This window comes from Coturnix japonica, chromosome 2, assembly GCF_054131305.1.
Source record: "Coturnix japonica strain WE chromosome 2, WE-NBRP24, whole genome shotgun sequence".
In the NCBI taxonomy this organism is placed as follows: domain Eukaryota; kingdom Metazoa; phylum Chordata; class Aves; order Galliformes; family Phasianidae; genus Coturnix; species Coturnix japonica.
In genome coordinates, this window is record NC_140664.1 from 52,532,092 (window position 1) to 52,556,353 (window position 24,262).

A 24,262-nucleotide genomic window follows, 5' to 3' on the forward strand; every position below is an offset into this window, starting at 1 on the left:
TATCTTCTCAGGCATTCGGGGTTTCCAAACACAACATGGGTTTTTGTGGCCTTCACTGAATAATGTTTATTTTAAGGATTTACTGTAACAGTGAAATTAGTACAGAATTCAGTGAAAGTAATTTTAGAGAATTTAAAGACTATGTGCCCTTTAAGTTGCCTCTGTTTATACAGCTCAGAACTGTGACGTGTTCTGCCTGGCATCCAGTTCATTGTTTTTTAGGATTGCTATTTTTCATTTATTACAGTTTCCTGCTGATCAACTGTAGTCTTCTGTATCAGGCTGTCTCTGAAGACATACCAGGTTTTCTTTATGGTTTCTGTGCGGCTCGACAGATAGATAAAACTGAGTTTTGTAATTTGAATGCAAGTTTCTGATTAAAGAACTGAAAATTTAGGCTCATCAGTTGCTCTGGCTTCATTTGATCATCTTTTTGTTAGTTTTTGCTTTCACCTCTTAACCATCCACCACTAAATGATAGAAGATGAGGAACGAGTAAGTTGTTAGGAGCTTGATTTTGAACTGAATTTAATAATCTATTAAAAAAAGACAACAAAAAACTCCAAGGAAGTATAACCTTACAAGAGGTGACATTTACTATGTCATTGTATTTCATCATCTGCCAGTGAACCTTTTCTCTTCTTGATGATGCTACTGTCTGCTTTCCCTCCCACTACTCCAATGTCACGTGAAGTGTGGCCATGCAATGTTCTTAATGTTATTATCTTTCTGTGCCATGTTTTCTTCTCAGCCCAGCTTTTAATATTGTTTTTACCAGTATTTGCAAAGATTCACTAGAAATTCATGTTTACACCTGCAAATTGTGGTTTGCCTTTAAATGTGACTGAGAGATGGATACAGACTTGCAAAATCTTTCGATATGAGTATCTCCAGCTTGATGGAGGTGTAAAAAAAGGGAGTAATAGAAAAGTGTCCATGAGAAGACCAAGGAGGAAAAAAGATTATTGCTAAGTGCCAGAAAACCATTTGATATAATCAGTTGCCTTTGCTGTTCTCTCCAAGGAAGCATTATAGGTGGCTACCTGGTCTTTTAAGGCTTATCAATCAGGTCTGTACCATCACAAATTCTGAGAGATAGCCCTGATTTATGCGCTGCCCCTCTGCTGCCAGGCCACATTACCCTGGAAGATGGTTGGACTGGATGATCTTGGTGGTCTTTTCCAGCCTTAATGACTCTATGAGATTAAATTAAAATATTAAAAGTATGGACTACAAACAAGACTTTGCAAAACAACATGCAACCTAGCCACTGGTAATGCTTTCACATTCATATCTATTCCTTTTTTCCTCGAAAAAGAAGGTAAGACTTTAAAAGCCTTCCAATTTGAATTCTATTTAGAATACTTAAAATGTGCTTACTCTGAAATTACAATTGAATGGCATTGGAATTCTGAGGAGGGTGGGTCATGTCCTTTTTTAGTCTTTCTTCACAAGGAACATGCATGGCTTGAAAATGACTTTTTGATCTCTGATGAGGTGAAAGAGAAAGAAAATAGGAAGAATACAGTACCTCTAAAAAATCTTCAGCTCCCTTAATAGAAATAAGCCTCTCAAAGCTTGTTGACTGCTGAAATATTCTGCCACCATGAGCATGAGCTCATGTCAGTGAAGTCAATAATGAGTTTGACTGTTTCTTCACTATGGGCTAAATTCCAGGCTGTGTTGTTACTCTATACTGCACTCCATTTCTTGTCCTTGTTGCTGTGTTCATTTGTGCCAGAAAGAGAATGCAGTGTGACAGCTATCACTACAAGTGCCTGTGGACATCATATACTAGCCAAATGCTTGATGTTGATAAATATGTTGTGATTAGACCTTGGTATCTAGATCATATGCACTGTATTGAAACCAACACTTATTTTTGCTCTTTTCTTCAGGAAGTAAGCTTGCATTAATTTAGAGGTATTTGGGGAACAAAAATGTCAACTCTTTTAAAAAATATATATAAATGTTTTTAGTTTTTTTGTTGGTGGTGGTATTAGGTTTTTTTTTGTATTTTTTTGTTTGTTTTTTTTTATTTTTATTTTACTGGAATGATATACATCCTTTTGAAATACTTTATAATACTCTTAGTGATGCAACTGCAAAAAAGTGACAAGAAATGCTTTGTTTCTCCTTTAAAAAAATACAGTGAAGGGCATAGCTACAAATTTGACAGATACAGACACACAATAGCAAGATGTATAAAGAATACTGGAAAAGGGAGTTCCAGTTTAACCTGAAAAAAATAATTGAAATAATTTGTTTCTTCAGATCTGTCCATAAATATATGCTAGTCTCTCTTTCCCTTTGGCAAAAATTACATGGAAAGCAAAAGCAAAGATGTGCAAGTGGTGTTGGGCTGGTCTTTGGTTAGTTGTGTGCTTGAGCAGGGTTGCATTCATCCCCTGGGGGGGGGGAACTTATTCCATTTCTGAACATCATCTTCTGAGGGGATCTGTGGAGCAGCTGAGAGCTATTCAGTGAAACAACCCCTGTGAGGTGGAGAGGAACGTCAGCCATCATGCCATCAGACTCCTCTCCTATGCAGTTCTGGAAAATGCTGCAAACACCATCTGTGAGCACAAACTGCATTTTTGGTGTGCGGTGTGGTATTACTGCACCAGCTTTGCTCGTAAGCACAGCAACTGCGTTATCTCTGACCAAACCGAGGGGTTGCTGATGCTCTGTAGCTAAGCACAGCTCTCTTTCTCCCAAGTGGTGCTGTATATTCAGAAAAATGGCAGGCTTGGCTGTGAATCTTTATTGAGGAACATTTGTCACATACTTCATTCAGGTAACTCCATGAGACTTAAGTTCATTATCCATACCTTATTTAGTAACTTGTACCTCACCTTCTATTACCCGTGATTAGGTCATTACTTTTATTGGCCTTAGGGTTTTATATAGTTTTTTACAGTTTTATATAATCTACTAATTTTCATCAGGGCTGTTCAAATATATATCTTGAAAAGCAGGATGTCTTTTTATCCTAAGTGGTGGTAAATTCTGAGTGAGTTGTTGATATTGTTAAGACTTGTGAAGTTTCCCAGTAAGTATTCAAGAAGGTGGCTTCAGTACCTGTACACTTAAGTGCTATGAAAGGGACTTTTTGTTCTGTTTGTACTTGACACTCTTCAGTTTCGATATGTAAATTGTTTCCTTCTTTTCTACACTTCTTGTAATTTTGAATGGCTATATCAGAACATTTGAAGGTTCCTTTATGTGGAATAATTATATTTTTGTGATTGAATTAAGCAAGGTAAATATTTGCATTACTCTCCACTTGTCACCCCCAACAAAATAACAGAAAAAAAGTCCAAAGGGTTTTACTCCAACAAGGAGATAGAAGTCTGGCTGTGCCTTTAGGCTTTCTATGCAGTAAATCTATCCTGCCTTTGCTGTAGTCCACTGTCAGTTAAACTTACTTTTTAGTCACTTATCTTTCCAAGATTAAGGTCCTTGAAAGCATTCTGGAGAGGGTAACAAAGCTGGTAACAGGGCTGGATGGTGTGTCCTGCGAGGAGAGGTTGAGGACATTGGGCTGTTCAGCCTGAGAAGCAACTTCACAGCTCTACACAGATCCCTGAGAAGTGGAAGCAGAGGGAGGTGGCAGTCTCTGCTTCTGACACCCCATGGCAGGATGGAAACAGCATAAAGCTGTCCGAGCAGGGTCTTACCGGGTGCTAGAAAATGTTTCTGTGTCATGAGGCTGGTCTAGTATTGGAGCAGTCTTCCTATAGGTGTGGCTGATGCCCCATGCCTGTTAGTGTTGAAGAAGTGCTTGAACAATGTCTTGAATAACCTGCTTTATCTGTTGGTTAGCTCATAAGTGGTCAGGCAGTTGAACTAGATGACCTTGGAAGATCACTTTTTACTGAACTACTCTATGCTGTTTTACCAACTGGAATTTCCCAAATAGATGTATGGAAGTCCAAAGCATAATGTGATCAATATTAAAGAGATTCCAAGATGCTCTGAACATCCTATCGAATCTAGTGTGCTCTATGAAGTGGGGATTTGCTTCAGATGACATGTTAAAGTGGGGTTCGTAGGAGAGTGTTTGGATGCTGGTTTCTTCCACATCCATTGCTTTTTAACATCTCCAAGGTGTTTGCAGTGTTGGGCTCTTCCCATGAACAGCTCTTCTAGCACTGTGTAAACAGACAGGGTCAGGTAATGAACACAAAAACGCTACCTCAGATCTAGTTACACAAAATCTCTCCTTGTGAACCTAAGTATGTTGACATTATCAGCAGACATGTCCATTTTGTATTGCAGGAATGTGCAAATTCAAAGAGGCAGAAAAGTATGATAAGAAAACCTGGCATGAACAACCAGATTCCACTGATGCATGAACACAAACACACACCAGCTCACAGATACGCATTCTGAGGCGAAACTGAAACAGCTTCTTGGCAGATCTTATTCACACTTAAGTGGCTAATTGCCCAACCTGACACTAACACTGTCAGCATTACAGTGATAATATTTTTTTAAAGGGTGAACAATTCCTCGGCAATGTCTCCAATATCCTTCATATGAATTTCCTTTTCTGTTACAGCAAGCATGAAAATTTAGCCATTTTTAAAAATCAATATGTATTTGTGATCATTACAAGGAAAATGCACATATTGGAAGCTTCTTTATGTGTTTGGAGTAAGTACAAAAGGCAATTTTTAGGTTAAGACAAACATTTCATATGTCTGTTTCTATTTTCTTAGGATCTATTTTCAAAAATTCAGAGATCTAAGAATGGTCCAACATGACTATTCTGTATCTTAGGAATTTGAATAGAAAACCTCAAGTGTTTCCCTTTTTGTCCTTCCTGTTGGAATGCAGTAGCATGACCAGCTGATGATGGCTTAAGGGATCAGCTGATAGAAATTTATCGTTCGGGGACAGAATGGCTCTGGGGATTAGTAATTGGATACAAATCCTGTCACCTCCAGACTATCTATTCATGTACAGCTGGTCTTAATTTTGACCACAGGTTGCTACTGTCTGGTGATTTTCTGATAGATTCTTTTTAAAAACTTTGTTTTTCTTACACCGGTAAATGGCACCATCAGAAATGGCACTGATATTTGTTGTCACATTAGAAAAAATCACAATTGAAAGGGCATGGAAAATGAACTTCAAATAATAGCTACTAAAATGAAAATTGGTGGAAGATAGAGGTATATTAAGAATTACAGACCAGTGAACTGTGAGTACTGCATAAATTGAAGTTGTATGTTAGAATATGACTATAAAACACAGTCATTTGCCATTGCAACACAATGTTACAAAGGAAAAATATTTCCAAATACTTAAGCATACATGTAGACTACTTAATGTAAGACAGTGAGCAAAAAAGTAGCTTGTTTGGATGCCCATGCATCCTTTAACAAATTCCGCTATAACTGGTGAGTATGTAACTGGAATATAAATATACCTTGGTAGCTGTGGCTTTAGAGGTAGTTTTGCTATGGATTAGAAATTGATAAAATAAAAACTTTTAAAATGGATTAACTGCTCTATCACAAAACATACAACTGGGATAGTGTAGCTGACACAGTACCTCTTGAAAAATAATATCTCAATATTTAATTACCATCGTCATTGTGAGATCATTCTGGTGAAACCGTAGATCATTCCAGTGAGGCAGCTTGTCCATTTTGTAATGTCTTACCTTGCACTTGAACATCTTGATGTTTTATTTTTGAATTACAAAGGAAATCTAGAAAATGTGCATTTAACACATACATCAGCTAGTCAAAACAAGGGAATTCTTTTTTTGTTTTATTTTTTATGTTGGCAAAGGATATTGTCAATTCATTAATAGGTCACTGTGCTTAAGAAGTTCTCTTGTTGAACTCTCAGTTATATTTGGAGAAAAATGAGTTTCATTTAGATAACAGAAATTTTAATACACTTTTGGCCCCTGTTATACTAGTTTGTCTTCTCTAGTTCCCTTGATTACTTTTTAGGATTATACAAGAGGTGCTCAGCAAAATCAAAACCTTTATAGAAATATTGTTATTTTTTCTGGCTCTCTAGCTGCAATTTGGGTAACAGCTAAAAAGTGCTCACAGAGAAGGGCTTATATAAATAAATTATTCGAAAGGTAGCATAATGTCTATTCTCAGGAACATTTTTAAGGTTCCTCCTGTCTCAGGGACCTTATCACAGGAAGTGATGAGCATCCTCCTCGTCACAAGGAGCTAAGTTGCATCATACCACAGAAGAAGTTATCAGCACTTGTCTTAATGTGATATCAAAATCTGCTTGTATGGGAAATTTCAAAACACTTCAATAAAATTACAACAAATAAAACCAAAAGTTCTTAATGAATCCTGGGAACTGGTATATATTAGAAATCATGTCTGTACCAAAAAAACAAAACAAAACAAAACAAAACAAAAAAAACCCGAAAAGACAGTTGCTTTTTTTTTAGGTGGAATTTTTAAATGAAACTAAATGAAGTTTAATGGCTTATAACATTGCATGAATTTGTCAAAACTGATCAGCTGGATTGCTACACAATGAATACTGAAAATGTTCTGGTTTTTAGGCTTATAATAGCCTACAGCCATTCAAAAGTCAAAATGTTATTTGATGATTTCAGAATGTTAATGAAATTATTATTAATAGCACATATATTAATCTTAATGATATATGTAAATATGGGCAAATATAAAGCTCTGTTGACACCAGAAGGATTTTTGTACCGCTGAAAGTAAACCTGGGGTAAAATTTCAGTGATGGAGCAGAAAGCAGTCTGTATGAAATAAATCAATAAGGAAATTTCTGATGGAGTTTTAAAACGTGCACAAGCACATAAGATTTGGAGTGCTTGCTAGTAAATACACATTTTCAAAATGGAAAGGACAATCGTGCTTACTTTTATATCAGAAGAAAATAGTATCAGGCAATATAAAATGCTTTGCTTTGTTATCTTGATTTGTTACATTATCATATCCAATAAATGTGTATGTGTGAGTGTTTTTTGTTTTATTTTTTGGAGGAGGGGGTGTAGCATATATCATTTTCCACTGGGGATTGGTTTGGGTAGTAATTTGTTTTAACTGGCTTGGTTTTTGTTTCTTCGCTCTCTTTATGTTAAAATGATCCATCTCTTATAAAATACATGTAATTATGATTTTCCATATTTGGAACTGTTAAGCTGCAATATGCTTTTCATTGTTGGTTTCTTTAATGTAGGATATACATTTTCAGGAATGTAGTGGATTTATGTCTACAGAATGTAGAAATTTCTTATCTGTAGTTGTATGTAGTAAAGAGCTTGGTATATTTTTTACTTTCATATCTGTCTTTGAAAAGCTAGATTTTGCTAGTATGACACGATCTCCATATTACGATGTGAAAAAGAGAGAAAGAACTTTATTATATAGGAGAATTTCATGGCATTTTACCTGTTGAGGGCCCTGTAGAGCCAGAAGTGTAGTACAGTGACTTGACTAAGTGACAGACAGTAGCAGCCATAGTGTCACTGTGTATTATCACCTCGTGCTAGCTGGAAGCACTCCCTGAAGCCGATCTAGGTTGTATAGTCCTAGATGAGGTCTTCATGGGTGCTGACCATAAAAAGTTCATCAAAGTAATGAGGCGAGGCGAGAGCTTGGCGCTCATGGGCAGAGCTCAGCACCAAGGAGTGTGAACCGGCTCCAGCTGTGACAATAAAACAGCAGGTGGCTGCTGTCATTAGGGGTGGCAGATGAGGCAGGGGACTAACATTCAGCCCACAAAACTCTCATTTGTTAGCCATCGCCACTGTACCATGCAAAATAGCTTCCATCTCAGTCAATTTTACTTTGCAAAATATTACACAGTCGCCATAAGAAAATTAGAGCCTTGGGTTTACAGGTTCCTTGGATCTTATTATCAGAAAACTCTGCGCTTGCAGGCTAGGTGGAAAATTGGACTTTTTTCTCCCCTGAACAGTTACGGGATCTTTACAGTAATTTTATAATATGGCTTTTTCACCCAGGCATGTGTTTATTGGTTAATATTTTGGACTATTTTATTCATAACTCTTTACAAAATCAATTCCACCCATCCATTCGGCTGTGTGTTGCATGTAACACTGCCTGCTATTCAGTGCTTCAAAAGTTGCACGCTGATCAAACTAATCCTGTCACCAGGTCTGCTCAGATACTGACATTTCATGTCATAAGTCGTGGCTTTGGTGGTTCTGAGAAAACATAAAGGAACGTAAACCTTTCGTTTTGGTTTGCTTATTTTAGCTTGAAACAAATGAGAAAGCATTCTGTATATATTTAATTTTTCAGAGATCATTTATGCTGCCTAAAATGTGAGTCCATCTGTAGCTGAAAACCCTCTTGTCTGGTGCGGTGGTTTCCACACTTGCCACAGTTGTGACTGTATTTTTGAAATATCTTTGTTTGGACAGGAATACAGGATAGGCCTATAAGATCACATGGCATTGTCCATGATTTTTTAAGTCATCAAACGTTTCTTTATGGTCAGTCAGTGTTGAGTGTTGGTGTGCTTCATCTGTGACAAAACTATGGCTCACAGTTGTGTTATCCAAACAATTTATGCTGACCCGTGCAAAGCTGATTACTTTAAACTTAATTCCTTCAAATACCAAGAAATAGCTTGCAAGGAATGGATACTTATTTGCTAGTTATTTTTGTTTGCTTTTTTCAGCTCATAGAGAAGTCAGTTGTTACAGATTTTAGAGAGGAGAATTGTGTTGAAATAGGAGAAGTAAATTTAAGCAACTAGTAAAAGTCCCTACTCTGCCAGCTTCTAGCCATTGATATATTCAAGTGAGAAGATGTAGGCCATCTCTTGAAGTGTTTCCTCAGATTTCTAAACTCATTTAAGAACATTCAGAATTCTTTCATGTCTGGCAAATTTTTAGTATTTAGTAAATAGTATTCTGTTTGGTTCAGTTGAATGGTTTAATGCCATGACAAAATATGACAAGAGCATCTGATTTCTCAACTTCTTTGGCTTTGTTTACCCACTAGCACAAAAATGAAAATGAATAGGTAGACCTTGCTCAGTAAAATGTCCCAAATTCCTGTTCTCCAGGGACAAAGAAGTACAGATACTAAATAGCCCATATCTTACTTATATCTTCCTATGCATGTGATGGTTTCTAAGGCTGATGTTAATGATGTAAATTTCATGAAAAATAAAATATCTTGTAATAAAATAGAATGGAATAGTGCTATGTGTGTGTTGGTACGTGTGCTACCTCTGCTGCCAGGTTTCACTCCTGTTAAAAACTGCTGGATTCCATCATTCCATACTAGCACTTAAACCTAAGGCTTTATGGTTACAATGACAGCGAGGATCAGAAAAAAGGAAGAGCCCTATAGTGGGAGTGTCATCTCAGAAAGACTGACAGCATTTTACTGCTAAAAAGACATGGTTTATGTCTCTTTACCTAAGCCTCTTTATAGGGCTACATTTTCACTTTGTATATAAAACTACAGCCCTGTAATTTATTCTTGTAATAACTTATCTCAAACTTTTGGCTGACAAAACAGAAAAAAAAAATGAATTCCGGTTGTTGCGTTTTTTCAGGCAATCTAGTAATTCTCTTTTCTTTTTAAAATAACATACCATAACATTTTGTTTTCAGCAAAACTTATTTGTCCTTCAAGGGTATGTTCATCTATACACTCAGTGTGTCTGTATATGTATATGTAGGCCCTTGAGATCAAAGGTGGTTTTTTCTTAATTCCATTGGGCACATGTATAGATCCATCTTTCTCATGCTTGATTAACTCTGACCATTTCTGGCCACAAATCTCAACTACTGGCTGAGACTGGTGTATTCTTTGCCAGGGAACATCTTCTGCTGTGTCACAGATATCATCTTTATGACTGTACCGATTTGTCTAGTATATAACTCCTTTGTTTTTCCTGATACTGATAACGGTTTTCAGAGCTAATGTGTGCAGCATCTATACTGGATTGCAAGAATGTGTCTTTTGGTGCAAAATGTACTTCTCAATTCAGTGGTTTATTTTTAATTGTCATTATTGCTTCAGTAAGAGGTGATCTCAGATGAGTGCTCTATTAATCCTGGAGAAAGCCTTTAACACTTACTTCCAATTTCAGAGTTTTTATTAAGCTTCTACTTTTAGTCAGTTCTTGCCTCACAGTCTCAGAAGAGGCAACTTTCAAATGTTTACAGAGAAGTTCTTTTTTTTTTTTTTTTTTTTTTTTTTTCTGAGATCAGGTACAAAGATAACATTCCTTTCTTTGAAACTTGCCCATATAGAATCATAGAATTGCTCAGATTGGAAAGGACCTTAAAGATCATTGAGTCCAGCCACATTGAGGCCTTCAGCCTCTCAGGTGATGGACAAAGGCTATTTCAGCACTAGTCACCTGGCTTTCCACTTCTTTGTCTGAAGTGAGTCCAGCAGATCAAAGGTAAACCTAGCAAGGCAAACACTTAAGCACTTGGCAGCTTTAGTGGCTAGTAATTCTCCTGCTAAGTCTGTGGCTGAGGTGGTGAGAGATGATACCACTTGCCTATGGGACAAGTGGAGTAACAGCCCAGTAGCCACCTGGAGTTCTCATTTGGATAGAGTTCCACACTGCTGGTTCCACGTTCAGGCTCATAATTTGAGAGTTCAATAGATCTGTGGTGCTTGTGGAGTGCATACGAGTCCTTCTGGTCTGCTTATTGTGGTTTCCTCTAGCAAACAGTGTTGTGTTCTTCAGCCAGCCTCTTTCCTTTTCATTGGTAGGGGAAGAAAGTTGTTACAAATCCCAGATTTGGGGGGATTGGAGCTGGCTGAGAAGAGAGTTCTGGGAGAGATTGATACCACTACTGAGACTGAGAACTGTGGAGCAGACTTAATATTTATGTTAACTACTAACTGAGGTATCTTGTAACTATGAAAAATCAATGTTAATCATAGTGAAACATGGAATACAGTAGCCAAGTGTCAGGTGTACAGTGCAGTGCTTCTGTTGCCAGTGTTTCATGGTTCTTAGTCTCTTAGATAGGAACGAGCCAGGTTAGAGAACCCTTGGACAAGCTGGGGCTCCTAATTTTTTCCTATGCTAGTGGCGTGTCTATATGTACACAAGTATTAGATTAATTTTTGTGAGTTGAAACCAGTGTGATCCGAAGGCTTACCTCCTTTTTCCTCGGCAGGAACCAGTCTGTTCTGATTTGTCCAAGCTGTTGCAGTGATTCATGCCTATGAATGATACTTCTCATTATTAGAGATTAAGTGCCACTGTCTTCATTTTACACTTTTTATGCAGTTGCAGCTACCTTGTTGAGTAGATATTTTGCAGTATTTTGCTTTCTACCTTACTTAACAGTCTTCTGGGAGGTCTGGTGGAAGGCAATAAGGATATATCTTAAAACTGGATTTAATTATCAGGAATAAACAAATCAACCAGCACTTGCTCTTCAGTGTTAGACAAAGACATAGGGCAAGTTTCTCAGTGTTGTCGCAGACCAAGCAGGCTGCAGTCTCTTAGGTTCAGTTGCTACCTACCACCAGCAGTGTTTTCATTTGTGGGTAAACTGTCAGTAAAAATAGTTTATGACTTCTGACTGTTAATTCTGAGCAATTCAATTATCAGACAGTGACCAGTTCTTTTCTTTTTACCCAAAACTTTGCAGTAGGCCACAGGCTCTGTATCTCCAGAATTGATTGAGTTAGGTATGGTGGCCCTATTGCTCGAGACCCTATGCATTTTTCAACCTGAAGTCAACTGCCCTTAGATATCTTTTGATTTCCCTTAAAGATAGGCAGGAACAGATTCTTCTGATAGCAAAGATATTACTCTGAAGATAACTCTTCCTGTAGAAAATCTTAAACCTGGAAGATCCATCTGCAGTACAATTTCTAAGCAGTTAGGAAGAAAACAAAGCATCTGAAGTGACTTTTTGTTCAGGGAGAACAAAAGGTTCGAAAAATAAAAACTCAAAAGAACAAAATGATGATTTTTATTTTTTTTTTCTCTATAAATTTTAAGTTTAACTCAAATGTTGGAAATTGCTATTCCGTTGAGAGGGAGCGCTAATTCATAGCCTTCATAGCCTGCACTGTCTTTCCGAGACAAAGTTGAGAGGTCCATTTTCTTCTACTGAAGTCATAAATTTACTAGGGACATAAAGAAGCCATCAGTTGAAGATGTCAGACTGGTGATCTCAGAGCAACGTGTTTACAGGCTTTGAAAAACACAATGTACACATCAGTCTACTGAAATCAAGGAAAAAAACACCACGTGCCAGCCTTTTAGAGTTGACACTTGCAGATAGTGACAGGCAGCATCATTTCCGTTCTTTATCCTGCAGCAGATTAGTTTGAAGTCTCTTTCCAGATGCAAAATGATGATAGGTGGAACTGATGTCTCCTGCATCATATTGTGGCTATGCTTAGATGTGAAGTACTGAGCATGCTAGGAAATGGATCGTGGATGAAGAGACAGAACAATGCCTGAAGAGACGAAGGAAATGGGAACGGAAGGGAGCTGTTATAGGGATGCTGGAAGTATGTACTGAAAGAAAAAAAGAGGAAAAGGGCAATTTTGTGGTGGCAAAATTGGTAGGTGCCCTTTTATATATAGCTAAAAATCTTGATGTATGTTGAAAGCATTCCTGGAGTTGTTCTCTGGTATTGTTACGTTTCAGGATGGTGATCATAATTTATTTTAGATGCAAAGCACTCTAAACACTAAGCCTAAGGTGTCATTTCAGAACTCGCAGAAGACAGTCTGTGCTCTGGTAAATTGAGAGGCTGATATCAGACTACAGAAAGCATTGTGGTTTCTGTGTTTTTTAATACTCTGTGCAGCTGTTAGATTACCAAACACCTGGTAGAGGTGACAGTTACAGATGTTTGATAACCAATGAAAATTAATAGAACATGTGATTCTTCTAGCTTAGAAGTGATTTGGTAAGGTGTGTTTAGAAATGTAATTACATAGTGCTGTTGTCTACCATTATCACTTAACATTCATTAACTCCTCTGAATGTTGAAACAAACATTTCTTGTAGCGTTACTAATTTTCTCATATATTTGTAACGTGATTACCTGACAAAGTGAACACCTTTTGACTTCAAAGTTTTTGCCACTGTTTCAGCTATTTTTAGTCTGTTCATTAAGCAAACAAAATAAGTTTAGAGCCATTGGTTTAGTTACAGGGATCAGTTTAGAAATATCATGTACCATAAGCAATCTTTTATTTGTTTTAGTTTCCATAACGGAATTGTGGATATTTAGGTGAACAATAGGTCAGTTCAACTTCAGTAGGAAAGTTCAGGTTTAAAACAAAACAAAAATATTGTTATTGCATTTTATTTTGCTTGGGAAGAATACCCAGTTGCATATTGTTCAAGTAGATTGTTATTTTTAGTAATGGTGCATGAACAACTTCAGCTTCATTTCTAAACATAGGTGTTTGGGGAGAATTAAAAGGTAAATTTCATAAAATTGATTGCTTTTTTGTTTGTTTGTTTGCTTGTCTGACTGGTTTCACTGGTCATTAATTTTTAGTTTATTCATATATGATATTTTACTGTGAATTTTGGAGCTTTTAAAATTCCTGATGTTTGAACAGGGGATGTTGAGGGGACACAGGTGCTTGAACCTTTACATTGTTCATTTGAGGTTGCCTGGGGTGCTTTTGGTATTAAAGAGAGATGAAGCAATAAAAAAGTGAAATTAAGAATTAATCTGGGGCTAACTTACAGGAAAACTTTCAGGTTCAGTTACAAAATAAGTGGCTTGAGGTGAGGCACACAATTAATGATTAAGCGAGTTCCCTCAAGATCAAGGAAATAATGTAGATACTACCAATATTTGTTTCTTTTTGCCATAGTCTTTGCAGTGACAGGCTAATTTCTGTCCTGAGTGGTTTATATGATGTACATCTCTTGAAAAAGGGATGGTGAGAAAACTTGACAGCTTTGGATGGCATGAGATTTCCAGGTTAGGTTGACTGGAGCAGAAGAGGGTGTTTTCTGTCTTATTTTTTATTTCTCTTCTTTTGTACCCAGAATATGCCAAAATATATAAAAGGAAATAATTATGCCCATTGCTACTAATTTATGGCCATGCGACTAATAATTCTTTCACGTCTTGAAGGACACAGATTGGTGACAGAAAGCAACAAGAATATGTTGAGGGATTTTTTCTCTCTTCTGGGTGATAGATGCAGGAATATGCAGGAACAATACAGCCGATTGATTGATAGTGCACAACTCATCCATAATGATCTGTCTGATATAGCAGTAAATTATTCGTGAGATTGATGCAGGTCATTGAACAGCACATTGACAATCCTGTTGTCTGTCATCCTGTTCAAAGCAAGTCAGGAAGAGTAGCTGCTGTGATACTCAAGTCTGCATTGGATGCAAGCTGTGTACAGGTGTTCCACTAATGCAGTAATACAAGTTGTTGTCTTTTCTCATTTTTTTTTCTCTTCTTTAGACATCTTGACTTCAGTGTTAGTTAATTCCACGTAAAACAGTAAAAATGAGATACTTTAAGAAGAGAAGGTTGCAGTCTGACAATTGCATATTCCCCTGAAACTAATTTTTGAAAATGTTGGTTTTTGGACTTCAGCAGTGGTACATCTCCATGGAAAAGTAAATACATGATTATTGTATAGAAAAGTGTAAAAAGCTTCCCCAGCTTTCAAACGTAAGGGAGAAAGGCTAATAATTCTCAGAACTGTAGAACTAATGCTTGAGTCATTAGGTTCTATGAATTGCCATAGTCTACCATGGTTCTTGTCTTGTTAGCAATGGCAAAATGGTCCTTGTTGGCCTCTTCTTTCTCTTTCAAGAGAAAAAGTTTGCATTTTCCAGTCTCCCAAGTTGTTTGCACTTGAAGATGGGGAGTAAGGAGCCACTTACGCCAGACGTATTTGTCTTACTTTACAGTCTGATCACTAGAGTTAGCAAGGGTGGAGCACAGAATAGCCGTACCTCTCTTTAATATGTGCGGTCAGCAGGGAGTGTAACCCAACACATCACAGCACTCTTAACATTGCAGCCTGAGTGACTACACGTGAGTTGTTAACCTTCTGAAATGCTATTGATTTTTTTTTTTTTTTTTTTTTTTTTTAAACTTAAGAAGAACAATAATAGTTGTGGGTTGGAAGTAAAAAGACCTGCCTCATTTGGCTGCTAAGTGAGTCAGAAGGAAATCCCAGCTTTTCTATGCAGGATTGTAGGACTTGACGTCCTGTCACTGAGGGCATGAAGTCTTTCAGATATTTGGATGTTTTCCACACTAGACTTCGTCCTGCCAGATATTTAGTCGAACCTGACATCCTGTCACAAAGGACATGAAGCCTTTCAGACTACTGGATATCTTCCACACCAGACTCAGCCCTGCCAGATACTTTCTTTTAAATTGAGTCCCTTGCGCACGGTCATGCAAGAGAGTTATCAGCATCCCAGTCTGGACCTTTCAGAATCAGCAAACATCCACGAATGATGGACTTGACGAAATTCCCAGGAATTTAAACTTTAGATGCATGGAAAAAAGGATTACTTGTATATAGAAAACCATTGCTTTCTGGGCAGTTCTGTGTTTTCCTCTATTCTCTTGTCCCTGAAATTGACCTGCTGAATGAAAAGTTCTGAAGAGAGAGATTTGGCTAGCAACTTTTTATTTAATTATGAGATTTTAAAAGCTTAGCTTTAAGTTCATATAGACTGTTGATTTGAGTACTTGAAGTTCTACTTCTATATGTAGTATGGGTATAAATCATTAATGACACAAGTTTTATTGAACATGCTGAAATTCACATGGCTCATGATTTGCCTTAAGAAATTTGACTATTTCTTTTCTTTTAGTAATTGATACTGTTGGCGGGACTCCTTGTGAACCACTCATTCAGCTACAAACAATTGAGGTTTACAGCATATTTCAAGAAGCTATAAAGAACAAGAGTACTGCAGTCATGGAATAAGAGCTTCCTGTGTCTGTGTTACTGTTTAGTTGCCTAAGCATACTGTCCCCTTTCTTGGCATGATCCATGCAGAATGCTTTGATTTTCTGGCCTCTTGCCTCAGATTAAGATTCAGGGACAGAAATTCATGCACAAATCATAGAAAACAAAAGATGGTGCAGACAGGATAATATAATACTTATATTCTGTGGATGCGTAGAAGTTTGAGAGATCCTTTTTCTTATTATTTCTCAGAGCTGTCAGATCTTCCATGTGGTTTATCCAGAATGGTAAACCATTTCATCCTTTCTGAGTGTCCCAGATTAATAAGAAAACCAAGATAAAAGATCTGATTGCTAACAATTTTAAAATAATAGAATTATATTTTGCTAAAAAAAAAAAAAAAAAAAAAAAAAAGACTTTGGAGGAGCTTTACTAAAACTTCTTAGAGATATTTGGGGCCCGTACCTATCATACAGTGGCTCACCTGGATTCTCAGAGTTAAATTCCCATTCTTTGCCATTTAGAGTAGTTGTAAAGGATATTGAGAGTATTAATAGAGGATAGATATTTGTTGTTCTGGACTTTTCTGCCATCACTGAACATTGCTGTCTGTAAGGTAAATTCTCTGAGACTAATTGCAGTGCTGTGTACATTAAGAAGTAATTTAAAATTGCTCTTCAGCTGCTGCGTAACAAGTCTGTAGATTCGCACAAAAATAAATTCTGGCCTTCTGCAGTAGTTAGGCTACAAGATGGCTGGTTTGTTGATGTGGATGCAAGTGTCTTTCTGGTAGAGGTAAGATAGAGCTCCATTCTTGGAACTAGGCCAAGGCTGACAAGTAAATGCTCATGAAACAACGAACTGTCACAGATTCCAACACTTTATGATCCAGAATATTTGTTTTGGTTTGTGTTTGTTTTCTTTAACTTGACTTTCCACTAACAGAGTAATACACATATTAAGAAGGCTTTTATAGATTAAAGCCATAATAAAGCCTAGAATCTTTTGCCTTCTGAAAAAAGATACTTCACAGAGAACCATTCTCTCCCTGTGGAGAAAATGAGAGAACAAGAGAACAATATGTGACAGATTATTCATTTTCCTTGGGTACTGTGATGATAAACATTGTACATGCAGAAGAACTTGTACTGCAGTAGAATGAAAAGTAGAAGTCAACATTGTTGAATATGTTTCTTTAGTCCCAGAATTAGAATTTCCTTTGTTTCTTTTGTACATTAATATGTGCTTTTATAACTTGTAGACAAGTCTTTAGAGGCTCCTAAATCAGTTACAGGCTTTCTCGTGGTGAGTCCAAGTGCTGTTTGAAGAGTGCCATAGAATATGAGTGGACACATTCCTGCAAAGCCACAACTCTTCCAAACTGAAAACAGAGTATTCTGAAAACTTATTATGGGAAAGTTGCTTGTATATTTGTGATTGAAAGTTATTTTTATTTACAGTTTCTATGTTTAAAAAAAAAAAAAGGGAACGTGGATGCTATTCTAAAGCTCTGTGATTTTTCATTTTGTCCTGGATTTTGAACATAGAGTTGCGTGTGTTGGGGGATAATGCTGGTGTGGAGCCAGAGTAGTTGAAAATCACTAACAAAGTTTAAACAAACAAACAAACAACAAAACAGCAGCAACAGCAATGAGAACAACAAAACCATGAACAAACAAAAGAATTCTCCAGAATGTCAGTGAGTACAAGCAAAGTCCTGCCTACTCATCTTTCCCAGTGCAAGGAGAGACTTCTGGGATCAGTATTCCATGTATGTGTGGGGAACTTTCATTGGTCAAGACTTGGAACTAGAGGATGGGCATTTCTTCCCTACGAGACCTGAACCTTAGGAAATTAGAGCAGCTGTGACTGCCTGTCTTCATGTGAACTGGGGATGAATATGTTCAGGTCAGATTTTGTAAAAACGATTCCAGGCCTATAGTCTGTCCTGGTTTGTGTCGATTAGAAACAGAAGGAGTATGACAACTTTGGATGTTTTCCTACTCCTTCTTAATGCATTTTTTGAAACCAGTTAATTCAGTTAATTGGTTGCATTTGAACAATTCTGTTTCTACTGTAGTAAAAAAAAAAAAAAAATTACGGAAGTCCGAGTCAGTACTTATTGTAAGCTTGTAAAAAAAATTCCGCTTGATTTGAAAATATATCATGGCAACATATCTTGAAATCATTCACTCCTTGAGACCCTGTTTGTGCCAGACAGGCTTCCCTTAACATTCATTTGAAAAGACCAAGGCTAAGTCATGTCAACTATCCAATTCTGATGGTAGCTTAGGCGTAACTGATTTACCTCAGCAGAGGTGAGTCTGTTGTTGGAGGAGAGCAAAGCAATATTTTTTTGATTCCTTAAAACTGTAATTGCTTGGAAACACGGAATTACTGAATGTGCTGAAAACACTTTTTTGTGTTTCACTACCCACTATCACAGCTCCCTTAAAGTTTCCTGCAGTATTTGTTAAATATAAACAAATGGTTTTCACACCTAACCTTTCATTGTGTTGTCCTAGTATTCAGCATCTCAATCAAAACCTTTAGTCTTCGTTTTTATTCTAAGAAAAAAAGATACTTTTTGGAACTCAGAGCTGACTTTTTCTTAGTGAAAATTCTGTATTTGATTCTCAAGCAACTTTACTTTTAGTTTCAAGACCTGAATATGCAAGGTGAGGGATGTTCTTGAGGTGTGCTGAGCACTTGAAGCTCGCACAGAGGCAAGCTGTGCTTTTAAGTAAGAGTCTTCAGGCATTATGTTAAAAGCTTAAGCTACTAGTAAGTGCTGAGACTTTTATTGAGTCAATCTTCAATTGACTCTAGCAAGATTGTGCTTTATAACAGCAGTGAAATGGTTGTTCCATACCAAACATCTAATTGGAGATTAATTGCTTCAAATTATTAACAAGGCCTTTGTCTTTGATATTTGCAGGACCGTATTTCTGTCTGTACCCCCTGCAGAGATGCAGTGTAAGAGGCATTTGGCTTTTGTTCAGCAGCTTCAAGTATACAGACACTAAAGTAGAAAAAAAATCCCTACAAATACTGTGTAACTGGTTGGCATCTTTGCCTTCTATGTTTCCTAAGGACACTTTGCTATGTAAGCAGCATCAAAATGCCTTTACAACTTGAATTGCACATCATCCTTTCATGGTAATATATATATCTTTGTTTTTTAAGGGAAGGGAAGGTTTGTACCAGAATGTGGAAATACTACTAAATTAAGATCTGTTAGGTACATTTCACAGCTGTGTAGAAATTGTTGTTGTTTCTGCTGAAAAGCAGGAAAGCGATACTTTTGGAATGCCTTGTGCTGTTATTGGAACACATGATTTTACTTCATTACAATAATTTTCTCTGCATACAGTGATTCCAGTAGTGCTTGCATACTAATAATGATCGTGGTGTGATAGATTACCCATGGTTGTAGTGACTTATACATTGTGTAGCAGAAAGTAGTTAAGGCGTTACTTATGTCTCTTTATAAAAATTATGAAGCCATGTCATTTAAATAACATAAAATTATATTCTTACACCCCAAAGGATGCACAAGAGAGATTCTCTGTAGAAATGTGAAAGTGCTGAAAGTAGATCAGACGTGGAGAAGCTACACTGTGATATTTGTAAAGGAAAAGTACTCTCTTTGCTTTCGTGGCTAATACATGCTATAATGCTACAGCATTTTTTACAGTCCTTCTATTGTCCATTACTGCAAACACGTCCAGATGAATTCAGCACTTAATGTTAAAAATCTTATAACATGCCAGTTTGATTTGTAGCCCTTCATATCATGGAATGCTAATTAAAATCATATTTTTGCATATGTCATGCCTTTCATGTACATATGCAAATAGAGTCTATTGCCTTTCAGCTATTTGTAATTAACTTTATGAAGGACAGCTGTAATACATAATTAACAAAAATGTTTGCAAGCCCTTTTCACACTGAAAGTTACAGCAGTACAATTTTTGCTTATCAAGAGAACTGTTTTAGTTTGCAGCTTCAGTCTGATATCTAAATTGTTCGAAGCAGTCAAATGACATAATTAAATTGATGCTCAGGTCTTATCAGCAGCAAAATGGTACTCTGTAGGTTCTTATCTGTTTCATTACATATATCACTAAAATTCAATTAAATTATTTGTGTTTTGTTTGGTGTAAACACAATGCCAAGTAGTGTAAATGTTACTGCTGTTGTGGATGCCTTGAACAATGTCTTGCCAGTTTCAAGAATACTCTCAAATGTAATTGTAAACATGTGTTTCACTTATTTCTTTCCCTTCTTTTCACAAGGCTATATAATAGCCAAGACTATTAATTTGTTTCCATGTATGTTTCTTTAAATAATTAATGCGGTGAAGTTTGACCAGACAGAAGCAGCGATTAAAGCATCTGATCTTGCTGTATTCTTTTTATTACTCTCATTAAAAAAAATGAAACTCATATGAAGAGAGGTTGTAGGATGTGTCCATTAGACTTAAATTCAAAGGTGTAACGGAGACAGTTACAGTATCAGTTCATAACATGAGACAATGCAATTTAAGCAAAGTTGGCTAATTTCACAATGTTATATAAGGCGTTCTAATTTACAACAGAAAGCAGAAGCAGTTTTTCTGTTCTTTGAGCAGTGATATATGATTGTGTTTGCTTATTTGTAATGAAAATACCCAAGTGACTACAATGTGAAGAAAATTTGTCACTACAGAATGGACTCCCAAGTTTAGAACATTGTCTGTCAAACTTACTGTTTTAATTTAAACATTAGAAAAATATGCTCAATTGCATGCTCAAAACTGACAAAGTCTCTACTTTAAAAAGAAGAAAAAAATATTTAATGAACAAATCTTTCTGTTTTTCTGTTTGTTCAACAGGGTTGCCTTTGTGATGAAGAAGCATTTGAATACTCATTTGCTGGGCAAGCATGGAGTTGGCACACCTAAAGAAAGGTAAGTTTTTACATTTTTTCCCTGTTTTTTCTTTATGTAGTATGTGTTGCCTGGAGTATTTAGCTTACCCAAAATTACATAACCTGGACTTTGAGCTCAACTATTGCTACATGCTTAACATGCTTAATTACACTAGCGTTCTCCTTACAACATGTCTGTAGGAGTCAATAAAAAAAATGGCTTAGAAAGCAATTCTATGCAAAATGCATGATTTGCAAATTTTCCAGCAGATTTTCAGTAGGCGATATTATTTCCTCAACATTTCCATAGTAATATCCCTCCCTCCAAGTACAGAACCAAATATTTTTCAATTTTTTATCTATCTGGCCTTTCTGCTCGTAGGTTCAGAAAAAGGCTTTCTTGGATTAGTACTGAATACTGAGATCAGATCCACCAAGGTAGTTTTCTCATTGGTCATGGGCACAACAAAAAATATATTTTTTTTCAATTTGTATTCATTTACTTAGTTGCAACTTCTTGTTGGTGTTGTTTTTTGCAATCTGAACATCACAGTGTTTGCAGATAAGTGGAATTTGCCTCAGATTTACAGGTCACATTGTGTCATAGCTATTGCTTTTCTCTTGAATTCTGGGGGCATCTCGAAACTTTATGCTTTTTTGGATGGCCAAAAGATTGCATATTCTATTTCAATTTGGGTAAATGAATGCATCCTCCCTACGAGATCCAATAGTGGGTGCTTGATTATGTTTCAAACAGTGCCACGTTGTAACTCATTCTTCAGTGTAAGCTTTTTCAAATACCGAATATTTCCTCTTTTTAACACAAAAGAAGAGGAAGTTAAATGGTAACCATGAACCATAGAACATCACTGCAAAACTCTTCCTGGGTCACGTTCATTTTGTATTAAATACCCTGGAAGCAGTAGTTGGTTAGAGCCTTCCTTTCCTCACAAGTTCATCACACTGTAGTCACTGAGCGAGCAAAAAGCAGGATTTTACTTTAACACAACATACACATGTAGACTAACTACATGTTTAAGCACTGCTTTTATTCTCTTGGAGATTGCCTGTCCAAAATACTTAAACAGAATTTTCTTAAAGTGTTTATGTAGAGTTTTCAGGTATTATTTTTCATCTAAAATGTAGAATAATGTATCAGAACAATTACAGTTTGATCAAATCAGATATTGTACTAATGTTTATGCCGGGTATCTTTTGTCATAGCACAACTGCAAAAAAAAAATGTTTTGCTCTAGCTGCATGTTTTGGTACTGGCAGCATTCAGATGTTGTTTTCCAGGGAGGTGCTTGCTATGTAATCATCATAAATACAACATAGAGAACATCTGTTTTACCCCAGTGGATAAAGCATTGTGGTACACTGTGCACAAAAAAAGATAGAAATACTAATATTATATCTTAGCCTGACGGTCATAATTTTAATGATTGTCATCTTCGAAAGGATTCCTGAGCAGGTTGGATGCTGCAGCGTGAAGTGGTGACTGCTGTCTCCTATTTGTTTACTTCTGAAAGCCGCCTGGCTGTTTACCCTATTTCTTCCCATATTCCTCAAAGGCTTTTTGCCTGCCCTGTCACTGTGGCAGAAGGAGGAGGGTTCCCTCTCAACCCATCCATGCAGTGGCAAGGTCACAGCCCCAGCTGCCCTGGGAGCAAAGAGCCAAGCTCTGTCCTGCAAACCTCTATGCTCCATCTGCAGCTTTCCCCTGGGCCAGCATGCACAAGTGATATCTTTGTACTTTCTCCGTTTGAAATTTCTTCATCTGTCTTCTGGTTGTTGCTTATCTGCAATGCCTTCTTGGCTGGCAATTGAATTTAACATGGTGCAATGCCGAATAGGTGTGGCAGAGCTACAACAACAGTATGATCTTATAGGAGTCTTCCCTCTCTGGTGATTGTGGGTGTTTAAAGCCGTGTGTCCTACTGTGGTAAATACCAAACCGACATTGCTTTCCTTTCCACCTTTCCCATAGTGGAAGAGTTTGATGCCTTTTAATGGCTTTAGGAACCTAAGAAGTCCTTCTTCAGCATGCTAAAACATCAATTTGGGTATAAACATATTCTAAATTAAATTACATAATTTTCCTACCTATTTAAAACATTAATGCCTTGATTAAAATTTTGCAAGCTTGCTATTTTTTAATTTCTCTAGAACAATATAATCAGTTTATTCTTTATGTTTTGAATTTGATTCTGCCCTCTGATATGTTGCATATTATAGCAAATACTAATAGAAGCTAGCTAAATAGGCTGTGACAATTAAATTAATAATGCATTTTATTTGCAAGTGTTTAGTCTTCATGGTTTGACTGATATATGCAAAGATGGTAATTTATTAAAAGTAAATTCATGTAATTGTAGTACAGAGTTTGATGAACCAAAAAAAGTTGTCAGCATGACTATCATCAAAACCTGGAAATTCAAATAAGTTCAAAAGGGTGCTTGAAAAATATATTTATACACCTTGAGAAATTGATCTTCTTCTTACAAACTTCTCAGGAAAGAATTTTGGATGACAAACACTGACATCTGAGACAGGCAATAAAAATTACATCTACAATTTAGTGAAGCAGTGCTGAAGTAGTGTGACTTACTCTCTAGCTTTCCATTACCCATGACTATTGTTTGGGTTTTTTTTGTTTTGTTTTTTGTTTTTTTTTTGTAGACACAAAAGGGAGGTGTTATGGAGGCTGTGGCAGTTTTCATGTGCAGATATACAAAACAAATATAATTCATAATAAGATTGCCAAATGTTTTGGCTTAAGGGTTAGGGTTTTTTTTTGTTTGTTTGTTTGTTTTTGTTTTGTTTGTTTGTTTTTAAGACAAAATAGATATAAGGGCCAGATCACAGAAGCTTAAAAAAATAGCCTTCAATATTGCATGCATGTTTCAGCCACAAAGAAAACTAAGTAACCTATTGCCTGGTCCATTATGGTCATTACCATTTAATAACTAACTCAAAAGTGGAATGTTTTAACACAAAAATTCTTTTAAGATATTTTTTCCTGTTACTGGAACTGTGATACTGATTTACTGTCAACTGGAATGTATCTCAAAACTGGCATGTTATCTGCTAAGTCCAAGGCCAGTACATATTTGGTACTTCAGTGTCAGTAATCTTCATGGGACCTATAACTATATCTTATTGGTGGGATAAATCTTTGGCTACACCTTTATTGTGTCTCGCAGGCAATATGGTTGAGGACGAGGTGAATGCATCAGTAGCGTTAATGGTGCCGAGTTCTAATTTCTCTTAGAAATTATGTTAGGTGTAAGCTGGGGCAAAGGAGGACCAACTAAGATGTCTCATTGCTGAATTTAAGGTATACAAAAATAGGAGCAAGAAAATAAAAATGAGCTTGCTAAGTCATTCAGCTGTGAGACTGAATTTTGCCACTGTTAAGGACAAC

The 24,262-nt window shown here is 36.6% G+C and overlaps 1 protein-coding gene across 7 annotated transcripts in view; it reads left to right on the plus strand.

Moving 5' to 3' along the window:
- ZNF407 (zinc finger protein 407) overlaps nt 1-24,262 on the plus strand; it is a 329,424-nt gene that overhangs the window by 113,850 nt on the left and 191,312 nt on the right. For 5 of the 7 annotated variants that reach the window (XM_015855154.2, XM_085539782.1, XM_085539783.1 and 2 more), the window contains exon 4: nt 20,801-20,875. In XM_015855154.2, the coding sequence (XP_015710640.2) occupies nt 20,801-20,875 (75 nt within the window). Of the gene's footprint in view, nt 1-247; nt 20,731-20,800; nt 20,876-24,262 lie in introns of those variants that run through there. The other 2 variants (XR_014943441.1, XM_085539785.1) reach the window with 2 other exon arrangements.